Source organism: Bubalus bubalis, chromosome X, assembly GCF_019923935.1.
Source record: "Bubalus bubalis isolate 160015118507 breed Murrah chromosome X, NDDB_SH_1, whole genome shotgun sequence".
NCBI classification, from domain to species: domain Eukaryota; kingdom Metazoa; phylum Chordata; class Mammalia; order Artiodactyla; family Bovidae; genus Bubalus; species Bubalus bubalis.
The window spans coordinates 26,272,242-26,298,198 of record NC_059181.1 but is presented as its reverse complement, the minus strand read 5'-3'; the positions used below and the strand labels follow the sequence as shown (position 1 = coordinate 26,298,198).

General features: G+C 37.9%; 1 protein-coding gene across 1 annotated transcript; it reads left to right on the top strand.

Annotated features, from left to right (window-relative positions):
- The first annotated feature begins 22,867 nt into the window (after window positions 1-22,867).
- Window positions 22,868-25,957, top strand: LOC102409479 (serine/threonine-protein phosphatase 4 regulatory subunit 3B-like). The gene has a single exon (XM_044937009.1). The coding sequence runs from the start codon at window positions 23,096-23,098 to the stop codon at window positions 25,475-25,477; it is 2,382 nt and encodes a 793-aa protein (XP_044792944.1). The 5' UTR covers window positions 22,868-23,095; the 3' UTR covers window positions 25,478-25,957.

Here is a 25,957-nt window from a genome sequence, read left to right as displayed (position 1 = left end):
TTTACCTAAAGGCAAACAATATATCTTTACTCTTGAAATGACATTGATTAGAAATGGCAAACACCAGAACTATCTATTTGAGTTTCTTATGTGTGTGGGTGTGTGCATACTCAGTCACGTCCAGCTCTTTGCAACCACATGGACTGTAGCCTGCCAGGCTCCTCTGATCATTTTCCAGGCAAGAATACTGGAATGGGTTGCCATTCCTTCTCCAGGGGATCTTCCCGATCCAGGGATCAAACCTGCATCTCTTGCATCTCCTGCATTGGCAGGCAGATTCTTAACCACTGCACCACTTGAGTTTCTTACCAGATCAGATCAGATCAGTCACTCAGTCATGTCCGACTCTTTGCGACCCCATGAATCGCAGCACGCCAGGCCTCCCTGTCCATCACCAACTCCCGGAGTTCACCCAGACTCACGTCCATTGAGTCAGTGAAGCCATCCAGCCATCTCATCCTCTGTTGTCCCCTTCTCCTCTTGCCCCCAATCCCTCCCAGCATCAGAGTCTTTTCAAATGAGTCAACTCTTCGCATGAGGTGGCCAAAGTACTGGAGTTTCAGCTTTAGCATCATTCCTTCCAAAGAAATCCCAGGGCTGATCTCCTTCAGAATGGACTGGTTGGATCTCCTTGCAGTCCAAGGGACTCTCAAGAGTCTTCTCCAACACCACAGTTCAAAAGCATCAATTCTTCAGCGCTCAGCCTTCTTCACAGTCCAACTCTCACATCCATACATGACCACAGGAAAAACCATAGCCTTGACTAGACGGACCTTTGTTGGCAAAGTAACGTCTCTGCTTTTGAATATGCTATCTAGGTAGGTCATAACTTTCCTTCCAAGGAGTAAGTGTCTTTTAATTTCATGGCTGCAGTCACCATCTGTAGTGATTTTGGAGCCCAGAAAAATAAAGTCTGACACTGTTTCCACTGTTTCCCCATCTGTTTCCCATGAAGTGATGGGACCAGATGCCATGATCTTAGTTTTCTGAATGTTGAGCTTTAAGCCAACTTTTTCACTCTCCACTTTAACTTTCATCAGGAGGCTTTTGAGTTCCTCTTCACTTTCTGCCATAAGGGTGGTGTCATCTGCATATCTGAGGTTATTGATATTTCTCCCAGCAATCTTGATTCCAGCTTATATGTTGATTTAAATTTTAACTTATTCACATTAATTTTCTTCATGCTAGAATACTATACAACAGAGCATCTAAATCCATGGAAGTCACACATTCTTTCCTCTACAACCCCTGTACATTTTCTTGCTCAACTTAGGTCAGTTTGTTTGAAGCATAGAATCATTTTTTGATGAAGGTTGTCTGAACAGATGGCACCTCAAAACTTTTAAAAATGACATACAAATGGGAGTGGAAACGGAAAAGGAAGGGAGCCAGTTATCACTTGCAGCTTGTCACATCTTCACTTCAAAACCCAAACCATGGTTGTGCACAATAATATTCTCCTTCATGCTTTAAACCTAAGTAAGCCCGAGGAGACAAAAGTGGAAATGAGTCTATTCAAATCTAGGTAAAGGACTTGATTTTTATATTAAATGACACAATTAGATATGCTATAACAATACCAAAGTATGTCTAAAATGGTTTTGTTATTATCTTATGCAAATTAAGCCAATTTATCTGGTTTTCTTCCCCATCACCAATTACACAGTATTTTACAAAAAGTTATATAACCTTTATGCATTTAGCACTTCAAAAATCAACTTTTCATCATGTCTTGTATTAATAAATTATGAATATTCGAAGTCCATCTTGCATACCTTTTGTGAAAATGAGTGCATATTGTCTTGCACTATGCATAGAGATGGTCGAACGGTTTGTGCTCTTCTATTTGAAGTAGAACACTCTCTTTTATTGACGTGATTTTGCATTACTCACAGAAGTTTTTACCAAAATTGATATGATAAACTGATATAAAATGTTTAAATTTTGTTTTAAATTCTCTCTGAAACATATAAAATGTTTAAAAATTGTCTTAAATTCTCTCAAAAAAGCAGCTGCTAAATTACTGATGATAGTTACTTGAAGGTTTATGTTATCACTGATTTAATAAAACCACACCTAGAATGAAGACACCAAAACTAACACATACAGAGAAAAATAAGCCAATTTGAAGTTCTTCTTTTGAGTACAGTAGACTTGCTTGAAAGATAAATTAGATGCTATTATAAATGTAGAGTGGTAGTCTCAAAATAACAGAGTATGTGATCTTGAGAGATGTCTTTCTTGACACAAAGAAAAGGGCTTAGAATGTTAATGAGGTGATACTCTAATAACTTATATTCAAGAGAAGTTGTCCACCACATTTTCTCTACAAGTTCTTCCCACTAATACTCTACAAAACCTTAAGAGAGTTCATCTAAAATACCCTCAGATTCTTTTAAGAGAGTGTTCTCAAAGTACCAAGTATATATATTAAAAAATCAATTTTTCCTCCTGGTATTGTTAAATTTGTCCAGTGTTTTTAGTGATGACCCAAATAGATGTCCACATTTTCATTCCATATACTTTGAAAATATCGAAGTAGCATATTTAAAGGTGAGTTTTGAAGAAAGACTAAAGATAAGAGGAAGCTATGTCAAGAACTTTAAATGAGTAAAAATAATTAGCTCTTTTTCAGGGAACCTAAAGGTTTTCATATTTTCTGAACTCTGAAATTTGAAATTAGCATTTTATCTATTGACTTACCTCTGAAATGTAGAAAATATTTGGCATTCTATTTTTTCCCTCATACCCAATCTTCCGATAGGACCACATTTATCACCACAAACTAAAATAGTTATTGCATTTCTAAAATTCATTCAATTTGCTAAATGATGAACAATGTTAGTCTGGGAGGGAAAAGTAGTGGGTGTCATTTAGAAAAACATATTTCTAATTTCCAAAACTTTATTAAGTCTCTAGTATATGTCAAGGGATGGAGGAAATAGACACACTAAAATGAATATTATGTGCTTAGAGTAAACTAAGGTTTCCAGTTAAATTATTTAAAAGATTTCAGAATGGAAATGCTTATCTTACCAAGATAGCAATTAAAATGTCCATCTAACCTGTAATATGTCCAGATCAACTCTTGTCTAGCTGATCACCCAACAGGGCAAAAGTAAATAAATCCAGTTAAGGGGATTTTTAATGGTGAATCCAATGCTGCCATCCTAACAAATAAGACTTTTATGTTTCCAAAAACATTCAGATTAACAGATCCGCAATGAACTTGTATTATCTTCCTTCTCAAATCTATTCTTTGTCTAATTTTTCTAACCCACTAAATGGCATCATCATTCACATTTTCGCCAAGGAGAGTCAATTATGTCACTTCCCTTACCTCATCTGATTTGGGCTTCCCTGGTGGCTCAGTGGTAAAGAACTCACCTGCAATGCAGGATATGCAGGAGACACAGGTTCTATCCCTGGGTCAGGAAGATCCCCTGGAGGAGGGCATGGCAACCCACTCCAGTATTCTTGCCTGGAGAATCCCATGGAGGAGCCTGGTGGGCTACAGTCCATAGGATCGCAAAGAGTTGGACATGAATGAAGCGACTGAGCACACATGTATCTGATTTACCCTTTTATCAAAAACATCACAAGTACTTTGAATAGCTTTAGGATTTTATCCAACACTGCCCAAACTTGAGCCACTTTTTACTACAATAACCTTTTATCTGTTGTACCAGCATCTACTTATACTCCCTTCTAATTTACTCTCTATATGTTAAAACTTTAAACACACATTTAAAAAACACACATATTTAGGGACTTTCCTAGCAGTCCCTGACAAATTTGGGAACCAGGAGCCTTTTTTAGTAATACGAAAGTCATGAATCCTTTCACTAGAAAAACGCATAGAAACAGTCAACAGTTGACATTGATTTTTTTGGAGAGAAGGCCCATAGACAAGCTGAAGCCCATCCAGAAATTTCTTGTACTTCTAATCTAGAAACAATATGATCCTCTCCAGGTGGATGTTGAATTGCTTGGTGCATTTTTGTTGTCCCAATATCTGGGACCCACTGCTGTCATTTAGTGAGAGGAACAGGTATTAGAAACTTCTTGCAGAGAAAAAAATTCTCACTCAAAATGTCTGTAATAACCTGTCGTGAATCTCAGGACCTCAGATTAACATTATAGTGGAGAGGAAAATTACTTGTCCATCAGATCCCAAATAATGTTTCCTCTTCCTTTAGTGACAAAGAAATTCACCATGAAAATAGCCTGGTTTAAAAATGGCTTCTTGGACTACGAACATGTTTCATATTTATAAATGTTTAATTTACGTAACAGCTGTCACTGAACTTTGATAAATTTACACACAATAGAAATGTAAGTATATAAAATGCAGTATAGTAGTGAATATTTATTTGGGGTTTCATTAATTACTTAATTCTCCATAGCAGATTATTCCCAAACTTAGTGCTTCAAAACAGCGCACATCTATTAGCTCACAGGATCTGTAGGCCAGGAATCCAGGTGCTCAGGAACTATGAGGCTGTAATCAAAGTGTTGTACAGGGCTATGATCTCATGTGAAAGCTCTGTCAGGGAAGAATCTGCTTTCAAGTTTACTTATGTGGTTGTTATCCCAGTGCTGTTCCTCGAGGGCTGTTGGACAGAGGACTTCCGTTTCTTGCTGGCTGTTGGTCAGAGGCTACCTTCAATTCTTTGCCACATAAGCCTCTCCATATGGCATCTTGTTTCATCAGAACAAGCAAGAAAGAGAAAAGGCAGAGAGAGTGCCAAAATGAGGGAGAGCAAGTAAGAAAAACAGAAGTCACAGTCTTTTATAGTTTCATCTTACAGTTGATGTCCCCACACTTTTGCCATATTCTATTTGTTAGGAGTAAGTCAGTAGGTTGAGCCCATATGCAAATGAGGGGGGTTCACAAAGGCATAAAAATCTTTGGTAGTCGTCATAGAAAACTCTGTACCACAAGGACGAAGCCATAAAGGCCAAAGGAAATCAGCTTCTTGAAAACATTTAAGTTATATTTGAGCTGCTAAACGGTCTATGCTTATATATCTAGTTGTTTTTTTTTTTTAAACAGTTGAATTTCGTCTTCATCAAAAGACAAATACATACATACTATCTTAAGATTTCTCTCCATTCTCATTCTAGTAACTCTCACCTTCTCTGTATCTGTGTATTGTTTTAATGGCACATTTAAAAAGAACAGATTACATTTTAAATGTTAAGATAAAATAAACTTCAATTAGTTATTACAGAATAGTTTGACTATCTTACTCTTGGGAGTGATAATATAATTTTACTTGTGAGAAGACCTTTACAACTCATTAGCTTATGAATTATGCATCTTTCATGCAAAGAAAGGAAATATAATCCTAACTCTTTATGGGTGAGACACCCTATATTTATTTCTCTTAAAACTAAGTATAGATGCCTTCAGATATTTCTTACTCTTAAAGAATTAAATGGCTCTAGCAAAAATCAACTTCCTTTTCTCAATAAGCAAATTTAAAAAGCACTTATTAATGCATGAATCCACTCTCCAACTTGTATATACTTTAATAACAAGAGGAGGGAATTTATATTTTCAAAATGATCTTAAATTTTGTACCTCCTCCATAATTAAAAGTGCTACTGTGCAAAGAAGGAGTGAGTGCTAATATTTTATTTTAGTTCAAATTGTCTGCCTTTCCTGGAGGTATAGGATTAACAATATTTAAAGCTCTGTATATAACTGAGAAAGAAATTGACTTGCTGGATATCAAGTCTAAAAATATCCATCCCCAAAATAAGAGAATGACAAAGCAGATGGATACACGAGACTAAAGAGTTATCAAAAATCATAGTTGGGAGTGAACTCAAATCAATGGGGCCATTGCAACCAGACCATATATCTCTACTTGGTGAGCTAACAGTCCACATTCTAGGCATTTTCATCCTAAAAATAACTGAAAGATTTATAATAGAAGACTTACTTGCAATTTAAAATGTGGGGCATTTTTTAGACTTGTTAGTTGTCTTCAAATGGTGTTATATAGGCTAATTTGACATTGCTTATCACTAAAAATGCATTGAGCCCCCTTCTCCATACACTGTATACCTTGAAATACAGTGTTTGTAGGTTTTGATGGCAAAATGGATTTGGGGAACTTCTCAAATAAGGATTTGAAGAGGAGCACTGGATTGGCAGAAAAGTACTGAGCAAATGCCTGCACAGGAAAAGGTCAAAATAAAGTCCAAGCAAGACAACTACACAGAGAGAGAAAGAGAGATTGAGATTGAGAGAGAAAGAAGCATTGAAAATAGGGTTCTCTCCCCCAATTTAGCCTGGAATCATTTTCATTCACTTGACTGTGTAGATCACAACAAACTGTTGAAAATTCTTAGAGATAGGAATACCAGACCACCTGACCTGCCTCCTGAGAAATCTGTACGCAGGTCAAGAAGGAACAGTTAGAACTGGACATGGAACAACAAACTGGTTCCAAATTGGGAAAGAAGTATGTCAAGGCTATATATTGTCACCCTGCTTATTTAACTTATTTGCAGAGTACATCATGAGAAATGCTGGGCTGGAGGAAGCACAAGCTGGAATCAAGATTGCCCGGAGAACTATCAATAACCTCAGATATGCAAGTGACACCACCCTTCTGGCAGAAAGTGAAGAACTAAAGAGTCTCTTGATGAAAGTGAAAGAGGAGAATGAAAAAGTTGGCTTAAAACTCAACATTCAGAAAACAAAGATCATGGCATCTGGTCCCATCACTTCATGGCAAATAGATGGGGTAACAGTGGAAACAGTGAGAGACGTTATTTTGGGGGGCTCTAAAATCACTGCAAATGGTGAATGCAGCCATGAAAAAGAAAAGTTATGACCAACCTAGATAGCATATTAAAAAGCAGAGACATTACTTCACCAACAAAGGTCCATCTAGTCAAAGCTATGGTTTTTCCAGTGGTAATGTATGGATGTGAGAGTTGGACTATAAAGAAAACTGAGTGCTGAAGAATTGATGCTTTTGAACTGTGTTGTTGGAGAAGACTCTTGAGAGTCCCTTGGACTGCAAGGAGATCCAACCAGTCCATTCTAAAGGAAATAAGTCCTGAATAGTCATTGGAAGGGCTGATGCTGAAGCTGAAGGTCCAATACTTTGGCCACCTGATGTGAAGAATTGACTCATTGGAAAAGACCCTGATGCTGGGAAAAATTGAAGGTGGGAGGAGAAGGGGACAACAGAGAATGAGATGGTTGGATGGTATCACTGACTCAACAAACACGAGTTTGAGTGAACTCCGGGAGTTGTTGATGGACAGGGAGGCCTGGCGTGCTGCAGTCCATGGGATTGTGAAGAGTCGGACATGACTGAGCGACTGAACTGAACTTAACTGAGACCTCCCCAGATCAATCACCATGCTATTTTTTAAATCTACTCAAAGAAAGCAGGAAGGTTATGTCCTATATATCGTTCTTGGCAACTTTTCAGGAAAGGAAAGGTAAAAGATCTGGGGAAACAAATCTAGTTCCTGTTCACTGTTACTTCCAGGGATTTAAGGATGAGAAAAGAACACAGGCTGTGTCATCCTTCTTCCTATGAGTTGCCTGCTTTCCATTTGTTCTAGGTAGTAACTGTTGGCAGAGAAAGAAAGAGAAGGGCTACAATTCTTAATCTCGCCCTTCACAACCTGTGAAACACGTGTATCTGTTGATACGGTGATGAACTTTGGCAAGAATTAAACAGGAGCAAGTCTAAATAAGAAAGAAAAGCAATGTTGCAAGAGGAAAGAGAAGCACAGGAGGCAAAATTCACCTCACTTGCCAATTTTGCAGTAGTTTCTTTTACTATGCGTTTACATCTCTTTCTCTAGCCTTGAGAGGTACCTTGAGCTTTTCTGATGAAATAGCTATGAAAATATTCAGTTCATCATTTCTAAAGTACCTCCAAATACTCTCTGCAGAGCATTACTGTGTCACATCCACATAAATAGAATAAGAAGATTAAATAATCATTTAATCATACCACAGACTTATTATTGTGATATTGCCTTATAAGTTTAATTTCTCCAAACTAAACTAACCTAACATTTCCCTCCTAAACTTGCTCTTGTTTTTAATTGAAAGACATTACCAACCACCAAGTTGGTAATTATTTTTTTATTGTGTGTCCACTTGCCCTGATCACCCTCATTCTAATCAATCAATTAACAGAAAATTCTGTTAATTAAAACCATTAAGTGTCTCTTGAATTTATCAATTTGTCTTTACCCTTACTACTAAAACTGTAGTTCAGATCACAACCATCTCTCACTAAGATTTCTGCAACATTCTTTATTAAGATGCCTGGCTTGTTTTCCGCCTCCATTCTCCACACAATTCTAATACAGATAAGGTACTTCCATGGTCATCCTTTCAGGTTTACTTCGTTTATGATTTTCATGACCTAGTACTTACTTTTCCTCTTCCCCCCTTGCCACCTTCCCACAGACACATCCATAATTCCAAGTAGACTTCAAGCTATAATTTAACCATTATATGGAATGATTTCCTGATATGTCTAGGTTATCTTGTGTGCCTTATAAGGTACTTACAGTAAAAGGGTTTAACTGTCTCCCTTTCAAGGCTGAAAATTCAAGAGAGATGAAGAGTAAGCCCTCTTCTTAGCATTTACCTTTGAGTTACTAGCATATGTCCTGGCTCATATTAGGCAGTCAGTATTCACTGGATACTTGAAATAACTTCATTTTTCATTCATAAATATCAGTTCCAATTTTAAATGTCTAATCATGACAGTGTGTTGCTTTGCATTTAAACACTACTGCAATTAATTTTGTTAGTTGAGCATGAAATTCATTCTCTGGTATTTTCAGCTCTTATATGCCAAAACTTAGGGGCTCACATTTTTAAAATTTTATTTCCCAGGTCCAGTCTCAAAAGAGAAGTCTCATTATTATTCCAATCACATCACAAAGGAATCTGAGGCAAAAAGAGGAGTTATGTGACCTACCCAATAAATCTGGGTCTAATTCTCAGAATATTCCTGAGTCCAATATGATTGCTTAGCTCCTGAGTGTGCTCTTTAACATTCTTGGGGGGAAATTTATTTTGCAAAACTGTTACACCCTTGAAGATGAATGTTATTTTTATTTATAAGAGACAAGTAAATATCTTCAAATATAAAATGGCTCTACACTGGAAACATCTAGACATCTAGGAAAATTTAGAAATTTTGAACAGTGAATAGGTAACTAAAGAAAATATACAGGAGTTAGGAAATGACTTTGGTAATGAAAATACCATTGTAGGAAATTTTACAACTCAGGGTAGCATACTTACCCGAGGGAAGCAGCTATCCTGATCCTAGCATTCTCAGCAATTTAAAGTCCTTTTGTCTAAGTAATAACCCATGAAGAGGTTGAGACTGCACAGATTGACTCTGCTCTGGACTCAAGCTGTAAGTGAAACCAAGTGACTTGACCTATTTTCATAAGAAAATTAATTAACAGCAAGGGTACTAAGAAAGGGCAAGATTACCTGGAGCTCTGTGGGCTCCTGGAAGGAGGACTCTTATACAGCACTCACCATCTCAGTCCAAATGCTCCTTAGACTAGCCTCTCTTCAATAGCCACCCGGACAGGGAGCCAATCCTCAGGTCTCTTTCTTTCTCTGAGCTTTTCCTTTGCTGCCTTCATCTCAAATAGTGTCCAGGCCAGGGACATGAACAGAGGGACTTTCTGTGTTTAAAGCAGTTTTCTGAGGTCTCTAAACAGCTCAATCTTTTGTTACATCGGGCCCACATCCAAGCCTTAGTAAATGTACCTTTAACACCTAGGCACTCAGCTAACCGCAACAAAGAGCCTTCAGTTTCTTGGGCCCATTCACCTAAAAGGCAGTGAAGTGTGTTACAGAACACTTTTGTCGTTGTTGTTGTTCACATATAAGATTTGTAAATGAAACAACGTGTTTAAATAATAACTTCATCCTGCACTGGATTAAGTATTTTATATCTGTTACTTTTTAGATCCCATAACAACCAAATGAGGTAAAGGTTCCACTTTAAAGATGCATAAATTGAAGCCCAGACATAATAGGTGTCTTGTCAATGTCACATGACCTGCCAGAGCCTCAGTTTCAACTTGCAGTATCTGTTTTTGTGTTTGAATTCTTAATTACCAGGTCTGTTTCTTCCCACTTACAGACTGAATATATGGGCATATATGGGTAAAATATAAATATGGATGCAGATATAGATGTAGATGAATATAGCTATATGTCACTGTATTTATACTTATCTTTTGAATATAAAATAGTAAATATACATCATTGTACTTTCTTCAATGTGCTTCTTTATTTTCTCTTTGAGTTTTCTTCTTTCAGCACCTTGTTTCACTAACTAGGTTTCTTCCTTTCTTTCTTTGACCTATTTTCTGCGTGGGAATAATTGCTTCTTGTACCATAAGCAACTGACACTTCCCTGAAATAACTGAAAAGACCTGAGGGACAGATTTGTAGTCAGAGGACTTAGGTGTTAAAATACCCTTGGGACTCCAGTTGAGCCTGAACATTAAAGCCCTAGGGAATGGATATGTCTTATCATTTTTCTTTGCTTTCCTTTGCTGATTATTCTTAATAAATGGCAAAGACTCCTGTATATGCCCAGAGCAACTTCAAGAATATTGCAAAAAAGGAGGGGGCACATATTCTTCCTTTTCGTTATTCCATTGTCGAATTAAAGTGAAACACAGACTTATATTGCTGAAGGCAACATGAGTACACATGACATGGAGACTAGATAATTAGGCATGTATAATTTTAGAATAATGGAGGATTTCTTTAAAGATATTTGGAATTGCTATATATTCAATGATATTTCTCTTTGAGAGATACAACTAGAGTTAGTTGTTGTGAAGAGACAAAATGCAACCCCCCAAAGGCCAAATTAACAGTCTGTTACAAAACAGATCATAAATGTCATGGTGAGATTGGGATGTGTGGCCTGAAGAAGACTGGCACTTACCTTCAGATGAAAGAAAGCAATTCAGTATATGTGAACCCTCATTCTTACCTCTGCAATTGAATGCAGAATAGTAAGAAATTAAAATAGTAAGGCTTATTTGAGAGAAAAGGCAAGAAAGTGTCCTGTTGGTATATGCTGAATGATATTAGAAAATATTTATATGAAAATTATCTCTTTACCTGGAGGTCTTTAAAATTAAAGCAAAAGGAATAGCCGCTCAGGCTAATACAGCCAATTAAGTAATCCAGTGCTAGCTGTCAATGGCCTGTGTTTGCATAGGAGAGAAGAGAAAGGTATCAGATACTCTCAAATAGAAAACTGTAAAAGGGGTTCTTCATATACAACTGCATTAAAAGGGATGTAACTGGAAAAATTAATGGCAGGTTCCATAATATAATGATACCATAATACAAAAAATGATCCTACTGAATAATAATTTTAAAAATGGCTATAAAACCTACGTTTACAAAGATCTCTTAAGAGTTTGAAGTAGAAAGAAATACAGAAAGAAAAAAAAAGACATATGGAGAGAAAAAAGGGCAAAAAGTAAAAGGGACAATATATGGCTGAAGGGGAAAGTATTTCAGTTGGAGCTTAATGCAATCAGAGGTATGAGAAAAAAAGAGAATGAAAAGTATACTTTGAATGTTTCTATTTGGGAGGCAAATACTTTAAGGGAGAGACACGACCAAGTAAAAGCACTAGATATCTAATTGTTCTTAGTGCCTTCCATTAAAGAGAAAAAGAGGGGAGTGTGAGGGATAGGAAGGGGGATATAGACATATATTTGCTTGTCTCAAAAATGATTAGGATTCTAATGATGATTGTATACCATAAATATGTAGCATAGCTTCAGCATCCATTTAAAGAAAAGGAAAAAAGAATGGTGACCTGCAGTGTGGCAAAGAGCTTAGAGTGCACAGATTCTTGAGTCTAACTACTGAGGTTCAAGTCTAAATTATTCAGTATGAAAACTCAGGCAAATTTATTAACATTGTTGTCCTCATGCAGAAAGAAGTTTAGGAGAGAACTTGAAAATGTCTGTTTAATGAAATCAGATACTAAAGCAACAGAGGTTAATAAAATAAGGAGGGGCTTAATTATTTTTATAATGAACTATTTCCACCTAGGATTGAACACGGTTTAATATAATAGAGATAGAAAGATAGAGATGTCTCTATCCATCCATCCATCTCTTGCTGCAGGTGAGTGAGTGAAGTGAGTGAAGTCGCTCAGTCGTGTCCGACTCTTTGCCACCCCATGGACTGTAGTCTATCAGGCTCCTCCGTCCACGGAATTTTCCAGGCAATAGTACTGGAGTGGGTTGCCATTTCCTTCTCCAGGGTATCTTCCCGACCCAGGGATCGAACCTGGATCTCCCTCATTGTAGATAGACGCTTTACTGTCTGAGCCACCAGGGAAGTTCTTGCTGCAGGTACTACTATCTATTTATAATTGAGAGACAGCAAGTCCAGAGATTGAGTGCAAGGTATCTGTGACCTTGAAAAAATTACTTACTTTTGATGTATCCCGGTTTCTGGATCAGTAAAGTGAAACTAATAATTGTATCTACCTTATGAAGAGTAAGTGAGTACCCCTATGGAGTACTTGGGATGATAATTGCTACAAAGCAAACATTAGCAATTGTTAAGAGCTGGTTTAATGAATGAATCTTTATATTGTGTGTCTGCTATGTACCAGGCCCTTTTCTAGATCTTGGGAACAAAGAGGTGAACATCACAAACATTTTTGCCCTTGTTTTAGGGTAATCAGCTTTAGGGCTAAACTTATGAATGTGATTCTTGTTTTGAGAGTCTGTTTGACTGTTTTAAGATGGAAAACACTTGAACGCATTTAATTGAAGGGGGAAAAGAAATTATTCCAAGGCAGAGTTTAAAGATTGAAATCACAGAATAATTTGTGGCATAAGGTTTCAGAAAGCCAGAAAAGGGCATGATATGTAAAGTGCAGATTAACAGGTTAGCTCAGTTGGTAAAGAATCTACCTGCAATGCAGGAGATCTGGGTTCAATTCCTGGGTTGGGAAGACACCCTGGAGAAGGAAATGGCAACCCACTCCAGTATTCTTGCCTGGAGAATCCCATGGACAAAGGAGCCTGGCAGGCTACAGTCCATGGGGTTGCAAGAGTCAGACACAACTTAGCAACTAAACCACCACCACCACCTGAAGGTTCACTCCCCAATGGAAGGAGAACAGACAGAAATTGCTAGACATAATATAAAGTTGTTTTAAAATGGAACCTTGGGTTGGTGTCTAATCTCTTGGTGAAGGATTAGATGAAATCTTTGCTGAAAGATAACTGGAGTAGAATGGAAGAGCTGAGAAGAAAGTGTTGATAATTAAACTATCAAATGTAGAAAAAGGAGAGTTGACTGTAAACTTCTAGGAGGGCTAAAACACAAACCCACTGACAGGCAGTGACATCTCAGTGAGGATGCACTTAATGAGAAGTTTTCTTTCAAATGTTATCCATGTCTCTGTGGCACATAGAAAGAGTGATCATTACACATTCTTTAATGTGCCCATTCATCAAACATGCGCTAAGTGCTTATCAATCTTCTAGGCAATGCAATACAGAGGAGAATAAGACTGGCTGAGACCCATATTGGCCTTTGATGGGTTGGGGGAGTAGAGTGGATATAGAATAAGACAATAAAAATAAACAAATGATGTAGTGAAGGAGGAAACAGACAGAAGAGGCTCCATCTTGAAAGCAGGACTACATCTTGGGCTGGACTGTGGACTTTGAGCTATATGCCCAGTATCTATGGAAACAACATACCAACTGGAAAACCAGACCCCCTGGTTGGAAGAGCCCCAGGGCTCGTACCTACTAAAAGAATACCCCAATTATCTGTGTAACCAAATAGAATCGTAAATTCTATTATGCTTATTGGGGTATGACCACAGGCCTATTAATAATTACCCACTGTTAACTACTTAGGCTTAAGGCATACGAATATGGATTAACTTTGATTGATTGTATCTTTCTTTTCCTTTGTTCAGACTAGTTTCAGAGAATTTGGAGAGGTGGGTTTGAGCATGTACACTTAGGGTATATAAGGTTTTCACAAAAACTGGTTGGGATCCTTGGCTAAGAGGAGTTTCTGCCTTGGGCCTGCCGGTGTAATAAACTGCACTCCTCTATCTGCATTGTCCTTTTGAGTGAGTTTGTTTCCTGGAACGCATGGCTACAACAGTAGTAACTCTAGACTATGAAAGTGCTGCTGAGAAACTAAAATAAGGCAATGATAGCATGAGAAAAGAGAGGTGTGCCTTTCTTACAAGTAACTGTAAAGAAAAACTTGTTTTTTTTCTGAATGATGTTATCATGTCATTCAAAAATACATTCTTATATACCACCATGCCAGTTCTCCTGCCTAAGGAAGTGATAGCAGACCACTTAGGAGTAACAAAATACAAAAGGTTATTTTTCAGGAGGAATGAACCAGATCTTCACACTTCAAGTAGTAGTGAGTCCAAAATCACTATTATTCAAAGTGTTAAAGATTTTCCCTTTCTTATCATGAAAACACTTTTTTTCTGTTTCCAACTCAATCCAGTTATCTCATAAAAATCAAATATATTCAAGGCATGCCTTTAGATGTTAATGGGATTAAGGCCAAAATGTTAAGTTGAAATTAATTGCTGCCTACAAAGTGAAAATGTATGTTTTATTATATAAGTATATATAATGCAATACTGAAGAAATGAAGATGATTACTATCTGTAAGCAAAAACTGATTAGCTTTTAACTCCAAATTATGCTTTTTGCCATTACTTTTATAACATGATTATAAGATAATTAGGAACTTGACAGTTAATGTTATTCCTGTAGATCTAGATAGAAACAAGAAATAATATGTTCTATCTAGACAAGAAGAGGATCCATGAATTATGGAATTTGAAACAAAACCCAAAAAGAGTCTACAAATAACTGTTTAAACAGAGGGCTTCCTTGGTGGCTCAGCACTAAAGAATCTGCCTGCCAATGCAGGAGACCAAGAGATGTGAGTTTGATTCCTGGGTTGGGAAGATTTTCTGGAGGAGGAAATGGCAACCTACTCCCGTACTCTTGCCTGGAAAATTCCATGGAGGAGCCTGGCAGACTATAGTCCAGGGGGTCACAAAAGAGTCTGGTACAACTGAGCAACTGAGCACACACACACACCTTGAAATAGAAAAGGAGAAGAGCATGCAACTTACAGTCAAAGAACCCATTTCCCTTTTTCTTTCTCCCTCTTTTAAATCCATGCTGTATAAGCAAAAGATGTTAGAGTTTCCAAGGAAGCCAGGCACATAGTGATGAATGTGTTACTGCTAATAGAAACTGCTTGTGGATCCAACAAGTAAATATTTAAACTGGTTCTTACCTCTGAGCATTGGGAAGATAATAGCTGCTACTCCAGCAGTGCACACAACAGGATGCTGTTTTCAGCTGAGAATAAAAATTTGTAAATATCCATACAGTCTATAATTATAGTATTCACGCATATCCCTCTTTCCCCGTCAAGGTTCTGAGTTACAGCTGTCTTATCCAAGATTGTGGAAGATTGCATTAAATGTCCCCAGTTCTTCATCCTTCCTTTTACCCACACCCTTTGCTTTGCAATTTTGCTATGCCTTAGCTGGGGCATACTTTCCCATCACCCTAACTCTAGGCTTGGCTATGGACTTGCTTTGGATAAGACATGACCCAAAAAGAAGCTTGAAATGGGCTGGAGATTTTAATATTAGAAAATTAGAATTTTTTCAATACCTAATTATTGATTGCAAAGCTGTATTTTACCTGAGATTTAAACCAGAGTTGGGGGAAGAATGTTTGGCAGAACATGAAGGAAAACATCAGGGCTTATTCAATAAGTTTTTCATGCAATTAAAAGCCTAAACAGGAGAATATTACTTTTGGTCACCATCGATAAAAAGAAAACTATCCCAAAAAATGGAATTAAGGTAGCAGAGGAAATGCCAGATGTGTCTTATAAATTTGAAATATCTCCTGTTGTAACTACCTATCTATTCCATGAGATGACTGGAAATAAATTTCAAATTCAGTGTTTTATCCGCAGTGCTTGATATAGGGCCTGTACATAGAGGTTTGTTATATAAGAATGTGAGGAATAAATACATGAATTATTGGAAGTCATCTTTGAAATGATGTGTATTCATTTATGCATTTATTCAATAAATTATTGTTGAGAAACTACTATGTATTGTGCCCTATGGCAGGTCCTAGGCACACAGAAGTGAAAAAAATAAACAGATAAATCACAGCCCTCATACAACTGATAGTCTGAATGCAAAGGAAAAAAAGAAAGAAAAAACAATAAATAAAGTATAAAATAGATGATGCTAAGTGCTATGGAGAAAATGGATGGGTAAAACTTTGGATGGAAGGTCTCTGCAATTTTAAAGAGATGGTTAGGGAAAGTTTCACTAGAAAAAAAAAGAGCATTGGGGAATTCCCTGGTGGTCCAGTGGTTAGGACTCAACACTCACAGTGCCAGGGCCCAGATTCAATCTCTGGTTGGGGAACTAAAAAGAATAACAAAAGATTGTGTGGAGTCAAGAGGTCCAATAACCTGGAACTCCAACTGACACATAAAAAATAAGTAAACTTTCACTTTATAAAAAACAACAACAACAACAAACAAGCATTTGAATAAATTTTTGAATGAGGTGAAGGTATAAGCCATGTAGATATTGAGAAATAGTGTTCCAGATAGAAGGAAGAAAGGGCAGGTACAGAGGCCCTGAGGCATGAGTTTGCCTGGTGTGCTTCAGATATAGAAAGGTGGCTACTGTGGCTGGAGCAGAATAAGGGAGACAGAGACTACAAAATGAAGAGCTCACACATGTCAAGGGAGTCAGGTCTTGTAAGGCCTTATAAACCATAGTTAGAACTTTGGTTTTTATTCTGAGTGAGGTGGAAACAGGTTGATTTGGTGTAGAAGTGTGTGAGGATATGAGGTGTTTTAAATGGATCCACTCTGGCTATTGTGTGGAGAACATACTATTAATAGTTGGGAGAAAAAACAGAAGCTAGGGGAGAAAATTGTTACAGATTTCCAAATCAGAAATGATGGTGGCCAAAAAGGCAACATTCCACTAAATAAGTTACCTGGAGAAGTTGTAGAGAACATGCATGTGTTCTTCACTAATGTTTTGAAGTTGAAAATTTTAGAGTGGACTTGGGCATACTTTGAATACTTGTATTTGAATGCTATTTCATAAAATTAAAGAAAAAAAACCCTGCTCTGCCCACTATGAAATATTCTCTCCTCTTATAGATAGAATATTTAGATATCTAAGTGTTCTATATGTATACATGTGGTTTGAGTCGCCAATAACTAAAATTCAGAAATGTATGACTAACTTTGCCAAGAGAATGCACTGGTCATAGCAAACATCCTGTCCTAACAACACAAGAGATGAGTCTACACATGGACATCACCAAGATGGTCAGTACCAAAATCAGATTATGTTCTGTGCAGCCAACGATGGAGAAGCTCTATACAGTCAGCAAAAACAAGACCAGGATCTGACTGTGTCTCATATCATGAACTCCTTATTGCAAAATTCAGGCTTAAATTGAAGAAAGTAGGGAAAACCACTAGACCATTCAGGTATGATCTAAATCAGATCCCTTATGATTATACAGTGGAGGTGACAAATAGATTCAAGGGATTAGATCAGGTAGACAGAGTGCCTGAAGAGCTATGGATGGAGGTTTGTAACATTATACAAGAGGCAGTGACCAAAACCATCCTCAAGAAAAAGAAATGCAAGGAGGCAAAGTGGTTGTCTGAGAAGACCTTACAAATAGCTGAGAAAAGAAGAGAAGTGAAGGGCAAAGGAGAAAGGGAAAGATAACACCCATCTGAATGCAGAGTTCCAGAGAATGGCAAGGGGAGATAAGAAAGCCTTCTTAAAGGAACAATAGAAAGAAATAGAGGAAAACAACAGAATGGGAAAGACTAGAAATCTATTCAAGAAAATTGGAGATACCAAGGGAATATTTCATGCAAAGATGGCACAATAAAGGCCAGAAACAGCAAGGACCTAACAGAAGCAGAAGAGATTAAGAAAAGGTGGCAAGAATACACAAAGTATACAAATAAGGTCTTAATGACCCAGATAACCACAATGATGTGGTCACTTACCTAGAGCCAGGCATCCTTGAGTGTGAAGTCAAGTGGGGCTGAGGAAGCCTCACTATGAACAAAGCTAGTGGAGGTGATAGAATTCCAGCTGAGCTATTTCAGATCCTAAAAGATGATGCTGTTAAAGTGCTGCACTCAACATGCCAGCAAATTTGGAAAACTCAGCAGTGGCTACAGGAGTGAAAAAGTCAGTTTTCATTTCAATCCCAAAGAAAGGCAATGCCAAAGATTGTTCAAACTACCGCACAGTTGAACTCACTTCACATGTTAGCAAGATGATGCTCAAAATCCTTCAAGCTAGGCTTCAACAGTACATGAACCAAGAACTTCACAAGCTGGATTTAGAAAAGACAGAGGAACCAGAGATCAAATTGCCAACATCCGTTGGATTATCAAAAAAGCAAGAGAATTCCAGAAAAACATCAACTTCTGCTTCATTGACTATGCTAAAGCCTTTGACTGTGTGGATCACAACAAAGCGTAAAATTCTTAAAGAGATGGAAATACCAGAGAACGAATGTTACCTGTCTCCTAAGAAACCTGTTTGCAGATAAGGGAGGAGCCAGGATATACAATTTTGTAACAAAAACCAGGGAGTCAGAACATCAAAAGATTACTGTTAATTAAAGAAAACCAGACATCTCCAGTTAAGGAATTTAGCACTTTTCTGTGTAGGGGAAGATGCAAAAGTCTGGGCTCATTGAAATCATTCCTTTGATATGCACCTCAGGTATATGCAACGTTTCCTATTTTTCTCCATCCTGAATCCCCTCAGGGTGCACAGTTAGGGGTGACTGTGGAGGCTGCTGGCATAAAGGCCACAACATCCTTTGGTTAGTGATAGGGCAGGTGACATTCTTCCTCCACATTATAAACATCTGCTATGACAATTTAGGCATAGCCTAAGAGAAAGCATTGCATATTGGGAATAGTAAAGTGGAGGGTCAGAACTATACTTTCAAATCCTAGCATCATCATTTATTGTAGAGGTTTGAACTAAATCTTTGATTCAGTTTTGTAGTTACAAGTTTTTTTCTCTCCCTAATATGGTAGTAATGGTACCTTCTTCAGGCCATTATTGTATGAGGATTAAATAAAAGATAAATAATAACTATAAAAGGAACTTACACAGATTCTAGAATCTGACATTTGTTTATTCACATTACCTTTCTCTCTGTAAAAGAACAAAACACACACAGAAAAATAATAACAACCTTAAATAGCTAGAACTACTGAAGCAAGTGAGTGTCAGTTGCTCAGTCATGTCTGACTTTTTTCAGTCCCATGGACTGAAGCCCACCAGGCTTCTCTGTCCATGGAATTCTCCAGGCAAAAATACTAGAGTGGATTGTCATTCAAGGGCATTATTCTACCTCCCAAACCAAATAAGACAGGAACTGAAAGAATCAACTGCGGAAACAGCAGTAAGACATTTAAACTTCATGCTCTTTTATTTATTTATTTTTTTCACTTTACTAAGCACTTTATTATGCATTATCTCAGTCCTCACAGTAGTGTTGTAAAATAGGTACAATTATTTTCCACATTTTACAAAAACATGAAACAGGTAAGGAGGAGACAGACGTTGGAAGTGTGCACCTTTTATTGTTCTGGAGGAAGCAAGAAGACAAAATGGGAGGGAAAAAGGAAAACGAGTAGGATAGCAGGGGATTTACACCCTCGGTTTTACTCAATTCATTTGACCAGGATAGAGTTCAAATTGATCATAAACAGAAAAGCAGTAAGTTTCTTCAAGATACCACAGAAAGTGGTTTGCTATGCCTAGTAATCACACTTCTTGTTCAGTTGGTAGGCTGTGTCCAACTCTTTGTCGGATCCCGTGGACTGCTGCATGCAAGGCTTCCCTGTCCATCACCAACTCTGGAAGCTTGCTCAAATTCATGTCCATTGAGTCAGTGATGCCATCCAACTATCTCATCCTCTGTCATCCCACTATCTCATCCTCTGTCATCCCATTCTCCTCCATGCTCTTTTAGATTGTAAAGAGATTCTAGTTAAGCTAATTAAGATAGAAAGTGAAAGTGACATCACTCAGTCTTGTCCCACTCTTTGCGACCCCATGGAATGTAGCCTACCGTGCTCCTCCATCCATGGGATTTTCCAGGCAAGAGTACTAGAGTGGATTGCCATTTCCTTCTCTAGAGGATCTTCCGGACCCAGGGATTGAACCTGGGTCTCCCACATTACAGGCAGACACTTTACCATCTGAGCTACCAGGGAAGATAAAGGGACCTTAATTGTCCTAAGGGAAACTTCCTGTAATAAAATTGTGAGAACACATAGATTTGTGCTGAATATCTCTCAGAGAATGGAACCTGAGGGCATATTCAGACAGTTGCCAGTATTATAATTGATTCTGAGAGAAACTTTAATATAACCACTTTAATATTAACCACAACAGTGAAAATAAACTGGACCATTAGTATGGTCCAGCACCATTGTTGTTGTTATATATTTGCATATTCTCTTTTATTGAAATAAGGCAGGAGGAATTTTTAACTAGTACACATGTCAATTTTGTATTAGTCATTTTTGAATTCTTATATTTAAGTATTATTCATAATTTATAAATGTTTCTAAAGCAGCAGTATCCTGGCAGTGATTTGAATTTTCTCATGAAATGATTGTCATTTGTATTCAGTCCCCCAAGAGCCCCAGCTGTACTCTTCCAGGGAATATTCTTGTACAGTAATCTCTTGGAGGCTACATTGCAAGAGAGGTGTGTGGAAGAGTATTTCTATGCTCTACTTGAGAATTGTCACACATCTCCAATGCTATTAATATGTAAAATGAAGTGATTGTTACAAATAGGACTCTTCAGTTACAAATATGCTTGATATGGTCCAATTCTCAGTTTCTCCTTTGCAATAACAGGGTTAATGTTTTAGGGGAAAAAAAAATTTTTTTAAGAAAACTGCAGAAGTTGCTGCTACATCAAAAATCAACTTGGTTACTATTAAAATTATATTTAACAGTTGCCATATACAAGCTTCTATTTTCCATTGGCTATACACAGATGTGAATCTAAAGGAGGAAGTGCGTGCCTTTCATCTTCTCTTGATAATTTTATGTTGATTACAAATTATATAGATGGAAGGAGTGTAAAATAAAGTGTAATGAAGGCCAAGAAAAGCAGGGGATAGCATAGTTCAATGGCTGAGAAAACCAATATTTCAACCAGAAAGATGTGTTCAGACCTCCTCAACTTATTAGCCATACAATCTTTGGCAAGTTAATTTCTCTAAATTTGTTTCCTGGTCTCAAAAGGACACTTAGTACTCCTATTTAACTGGGTTATTATTAAAATTAAATAAGAAATACATAAATGTTCTTGTTACAGTATTTGAATATAATAATCACTAAAGTACTTGATCAATTGTTATTGCCTTTCTTTATAATAATAATAAGCATCAAGTATTGTTATTTAGTTATTGTGGTTGTTATTATTACCATAATTGTTAAGAAAATAAGAACAATTGATTTGTGGTGTTTGCTACTCCTTCTGGCTAACTTCAACTCAGTTTCCCACTGGCCCACTCTTTGCCTAAGAATAAGTAGTGTGGTTATAGATTGGGAAAATTTGAGGAAGTTTTTTCCTTGTTGTGCTAAAAGATAAGAGTTTTAGGCTGAACTGAACAGGGTAAAGGAATTAGTTGCCAACTCCCTCTTGGAACAATAGCCTCTCCCAAGGATTGGTAGGACTTCCCTGGTGGCTCAGACAGTAAAGCTTCTGCCTACAATGCGGGAGACTGGGGTTCAATCCCTGGGTTGGGAAGATCTCCTGGAGAAGGAAATGGCAACCCACTCTAGAATTCTTGGCTAGAAAATCCCATGGACAGAGGAACCTGGTAGGTTATAGTCCATGGGGTTGCAAAGAGTCCGACAGGACTAAGCGACTTTACTTTCTCTTTCAAGGATGGATAATTGAGTGATACTGACATTGGCTGGACTTCCTAGGTGGCTCTAGTGGTAAAGAGCCCGCCTGACAATGCAGGAGGTGTAAGAGACAGGGGTTCAATCCCTAGGTTGGAAAGATTCCCTGGACAAGGGTATGGCAACCCACTCCAGTATTCTTGCCTGGAGAATCCCATGGACAGAGGAGCTTGGTGGGCTATAGTCCATAGGATTGCAAAGACTCTGACACAACTGAGCAACTGAGCACCAAACCACCTATGAGGAGAGGGGGCATACCACCTTTGAGGGGAGGGGGCATAGAGGGCGTACCACCTTGGAGGAGAGGGGACATACCACCTATGAGGGGAGGGGATGTACCACCTGTGAGGAGAGGAGGAGTACCACCAGGAGGGGGCGTACCGCCTATGGGGGGGGGGGGAAACGTGTGTTTTCTTGACACTGAGTGTTAGATATTGACTTGGTTGGGATATAAGTGATTAAGCTTTTTTTTGTCCCCACACACATGATGAGTGAAAATGTTAATGGAGGACAGAACCTTTTATGGAAAGAATAGTGCCCTTTTCTCGCCTTCCTAATCCTCCATAGGTAGGCTTGGTGGCATTAACAAGAATAGAACATTCCTTTGGAGTAGAATCCTGGGGGAGTCATAATTATCAAGGCTGTCATAGATGGCCACGAGCAGGCTCAGAGGCTCACTTTATTTCACGTTAAGAAAGCGTTATGGGGGCAGGGGCAGAGTGGAAGGAGGGGAGCAAGGGATGGTAGTGAGTAGTGAAACTATGGGGAAGCCTTATTGATTTGAGGGGCCACCAGAATTCCTGTGGCCTCAACTTAATCCGCCATGTTTTCTCGCCATTTTTCCAACCAGCTAGCTACCTCAGCGGCCACCGTTGTTGGGGCCCCAACGCCAGCTGCCGTTAACCCTGAGCTCTCTCGAGACACAATCACCTGCTGAGACCGGGGCCAGGGTGAAGAGAGGAGGTCGCCATGGCGGACGAGCAGAAGATAGTGAAAGTCTACTTCCTGAATGATGACCAACAATGGGAAACTCTAGGCAAGGGACATGTCTCTGCTGTGGAACGCCATCAGGGCATCTGTCTGCTAGTTCGATCTGAACCTGACGGCATACAGATCTTAGAGTCAAAGATAGATCCAGACACGCCCTATCAGAGACGACAAGGGACATTAATTGTTTGGTCTGAATCTGAGAACCACGGTATGGCAATGAGTTTCCCGGACGCAGCAAGTTGTCACGAGATATGGAAAGCCATCTGCCAGGTTCAAGGTAAAGACCCATCTACTGATATCACACAAGACCCCTTAGTTGAATCCGAAGACGAGACATTGGATGACATGACAGATGACGTGCTTGAACTGCCTAACTGTGAACTCGGTAAGCTTGACCAGATTGCTCACTTAGTTGCCTCAGTTCTCACCTCACCTCCGCATAAGGAAAGGTTGGCTCTGTTAATGGGAAATGAGGACTTTATTCAAAAATTACTGCAGTTGTTCCACATGTGTGAGGACCTAGAGGATACTGAAGGCTTACAGAATCTGCATGACATTGTTAAAGGGATGTTATTTCTCAACCAGGCATCTCTGCTTGAGATCCTCTTTTCTGATAAGTATATCATGGATGTGGTAGGATGCCTTGAATATGACCCTGCCTTGGCTCAGCCAAAAAGGCATAGAGAATTCTTAACCCAAAAAGTGAAATTCAAGGAAGTTATACCAATAATAGACCAGGCACTTCTGCAAAAAATACATCAGACATACAGGGTACAGTACATTCAGGACATCCTTTTTCCTATCCCATCTATATTTGAAGAGAATTTTCTTTCTACTCTTACAGATTTTATTTTATTAAACAAGAGTGATATAGTCAATATGCTGCAGGAAAATGATGAGTTTTTGTCTACCGTTTTTGCACAGTTAAGGGATACGACCACAGATGATGATACACGGCGTGAGCTGTTATTTTTTTTCAAGGAATTCTGTGCATTTTCTCAGACATTACACTCTGCAAACAGGAATGCACTATTCAAAACACTGACACAACTGGGAATTCTTCCTGCTCTTAAAATTTCAATGGGTATAAATGACTTGCAAATAAAGTCAGCTGCTACTGATATATTTACTTATCTAGTAGAGTATAGTCCATCCAGGATTCGAGAATTTATAATAGAAGACCGGGAAAGTGAAGGCATCCTTTTCATTAATTTAGTAATTGAACAAATATTCTGTGATCCTGACCCTGAGCTAGGAAGTGCTGGTCATTTAATGGGAGTTCTTCGTGCCCTGCTTGATCCAAACAACATGGTGACAGCATCTAGTCACTGTGAAAGAAGTGAATTTCTACGTTTCTTTTGTAAACATTCTATGAATAACTTCATTGCACCACTTTTGTCAACTACTAAAGCATATATACGTGACAAGGATAATATAGTTGGATCTGACGAAAACAACAAAAACTGTCTCAATAATTACCGCACAGCACAGCTGCTTGCCTTAATTTTAGATCTGCTTTCATTTTGTGTGCAACATCATACATATTACATGAAAAAATGTATTTTGAACAAAGACTTGCTAAGAAAAGTCGTGATCGTGATAAATTCCAAGCACACTTTTCTAATCTTGTGTGCTATTCGTTTTATGAGAAGGATAGTTGGCCTTAGAGATGAACTTTTAAATTGTTACATCATCAAGGGAAATTTTTTTGAGCCAGTTGTAAATGCTCTTCTAGAGAATGGAACTCGGTACAACATGTTGAATTCAGCTATTGTTGAGCTGTTTGACTACATAAGAATGGAAAATATCAAATCTCTTGTTGCCCATATAGTTGAAAAGTTTTATGCAAAGCTTAAGTCAATTGAATATGTTCAGACATTCAAAGGATTGAAGGTGAAATATGAGCAAGAGAAAGAGCTGACAAATCAATTAACGAAGAATTTATGTTCTGTACTGTATAGTAAAGTATTTTGCAGAGGTTCCAGTGTCTTGGAGGAGGAGGAGGAAAGGAGTATTGATGAAAATGTAAAGAAAGAAGCAGTTAAGTCACCACCGGAAAGCGATTTTGAGATTGAGGAGGAAAGGAGTATTGATGAAAATATAAAGAAAGAAGCAGTTAAGTCACCACCGGAAAGTGATTTTGAGATTGAAAAAACAAAAGAAAATGAAGACAAGGTAGATCTTCCCTCCAAAACATCTTTTGGCGACTTTAAATGTACTTCATCTCATTCTGCTGATGCTGCTGATGAAACAAGTAACCCAAACCCCACAAGAGTGATTTGCTTAGTGGATTATTCAGATGATGAAGAAGAAGAGGAAGATGAAACACCTCCCAGCAAAAGACCACATCTTAGCCCATAAAGTCTTTATGGAAAACCCATGACATTACTAAATTCTGGTAAAATTGTGTAACATTAGCTGAAGAGTCTGAATCCAAAGCTTCCATATTTAAACACATGTATTTAATAAATAGCAAAGATGTTCATTGTTATTATCATCTAACAGATTTTAGTTTTGTAAAAAAAAAGGATTTCAGGGTTGATAATCTAATATTAATGTAGTTCTGTTTCAAAAGTGTATACCAGACATAGCTAATAACAGTGCAGTTGCAAAGTTTGTAACATCATTTGCCCAATAGTTCTGGCTATGGTTTTCTTTTTTCAGTTCCTTCCTTGAAATAAAAGTGTATGTTTATGTGGAAAATAGAGTCAACTGTAATAAAAAGTAAAGCTATTCACTTTTCTGTGAAGATTTGACAAAAATTTAGTCTTATGAGTAACTGGAAGGAAGTGACTTTTGGTGTGTATTTTCATGAAAATAAAGGAAGATGGATTCAAAATG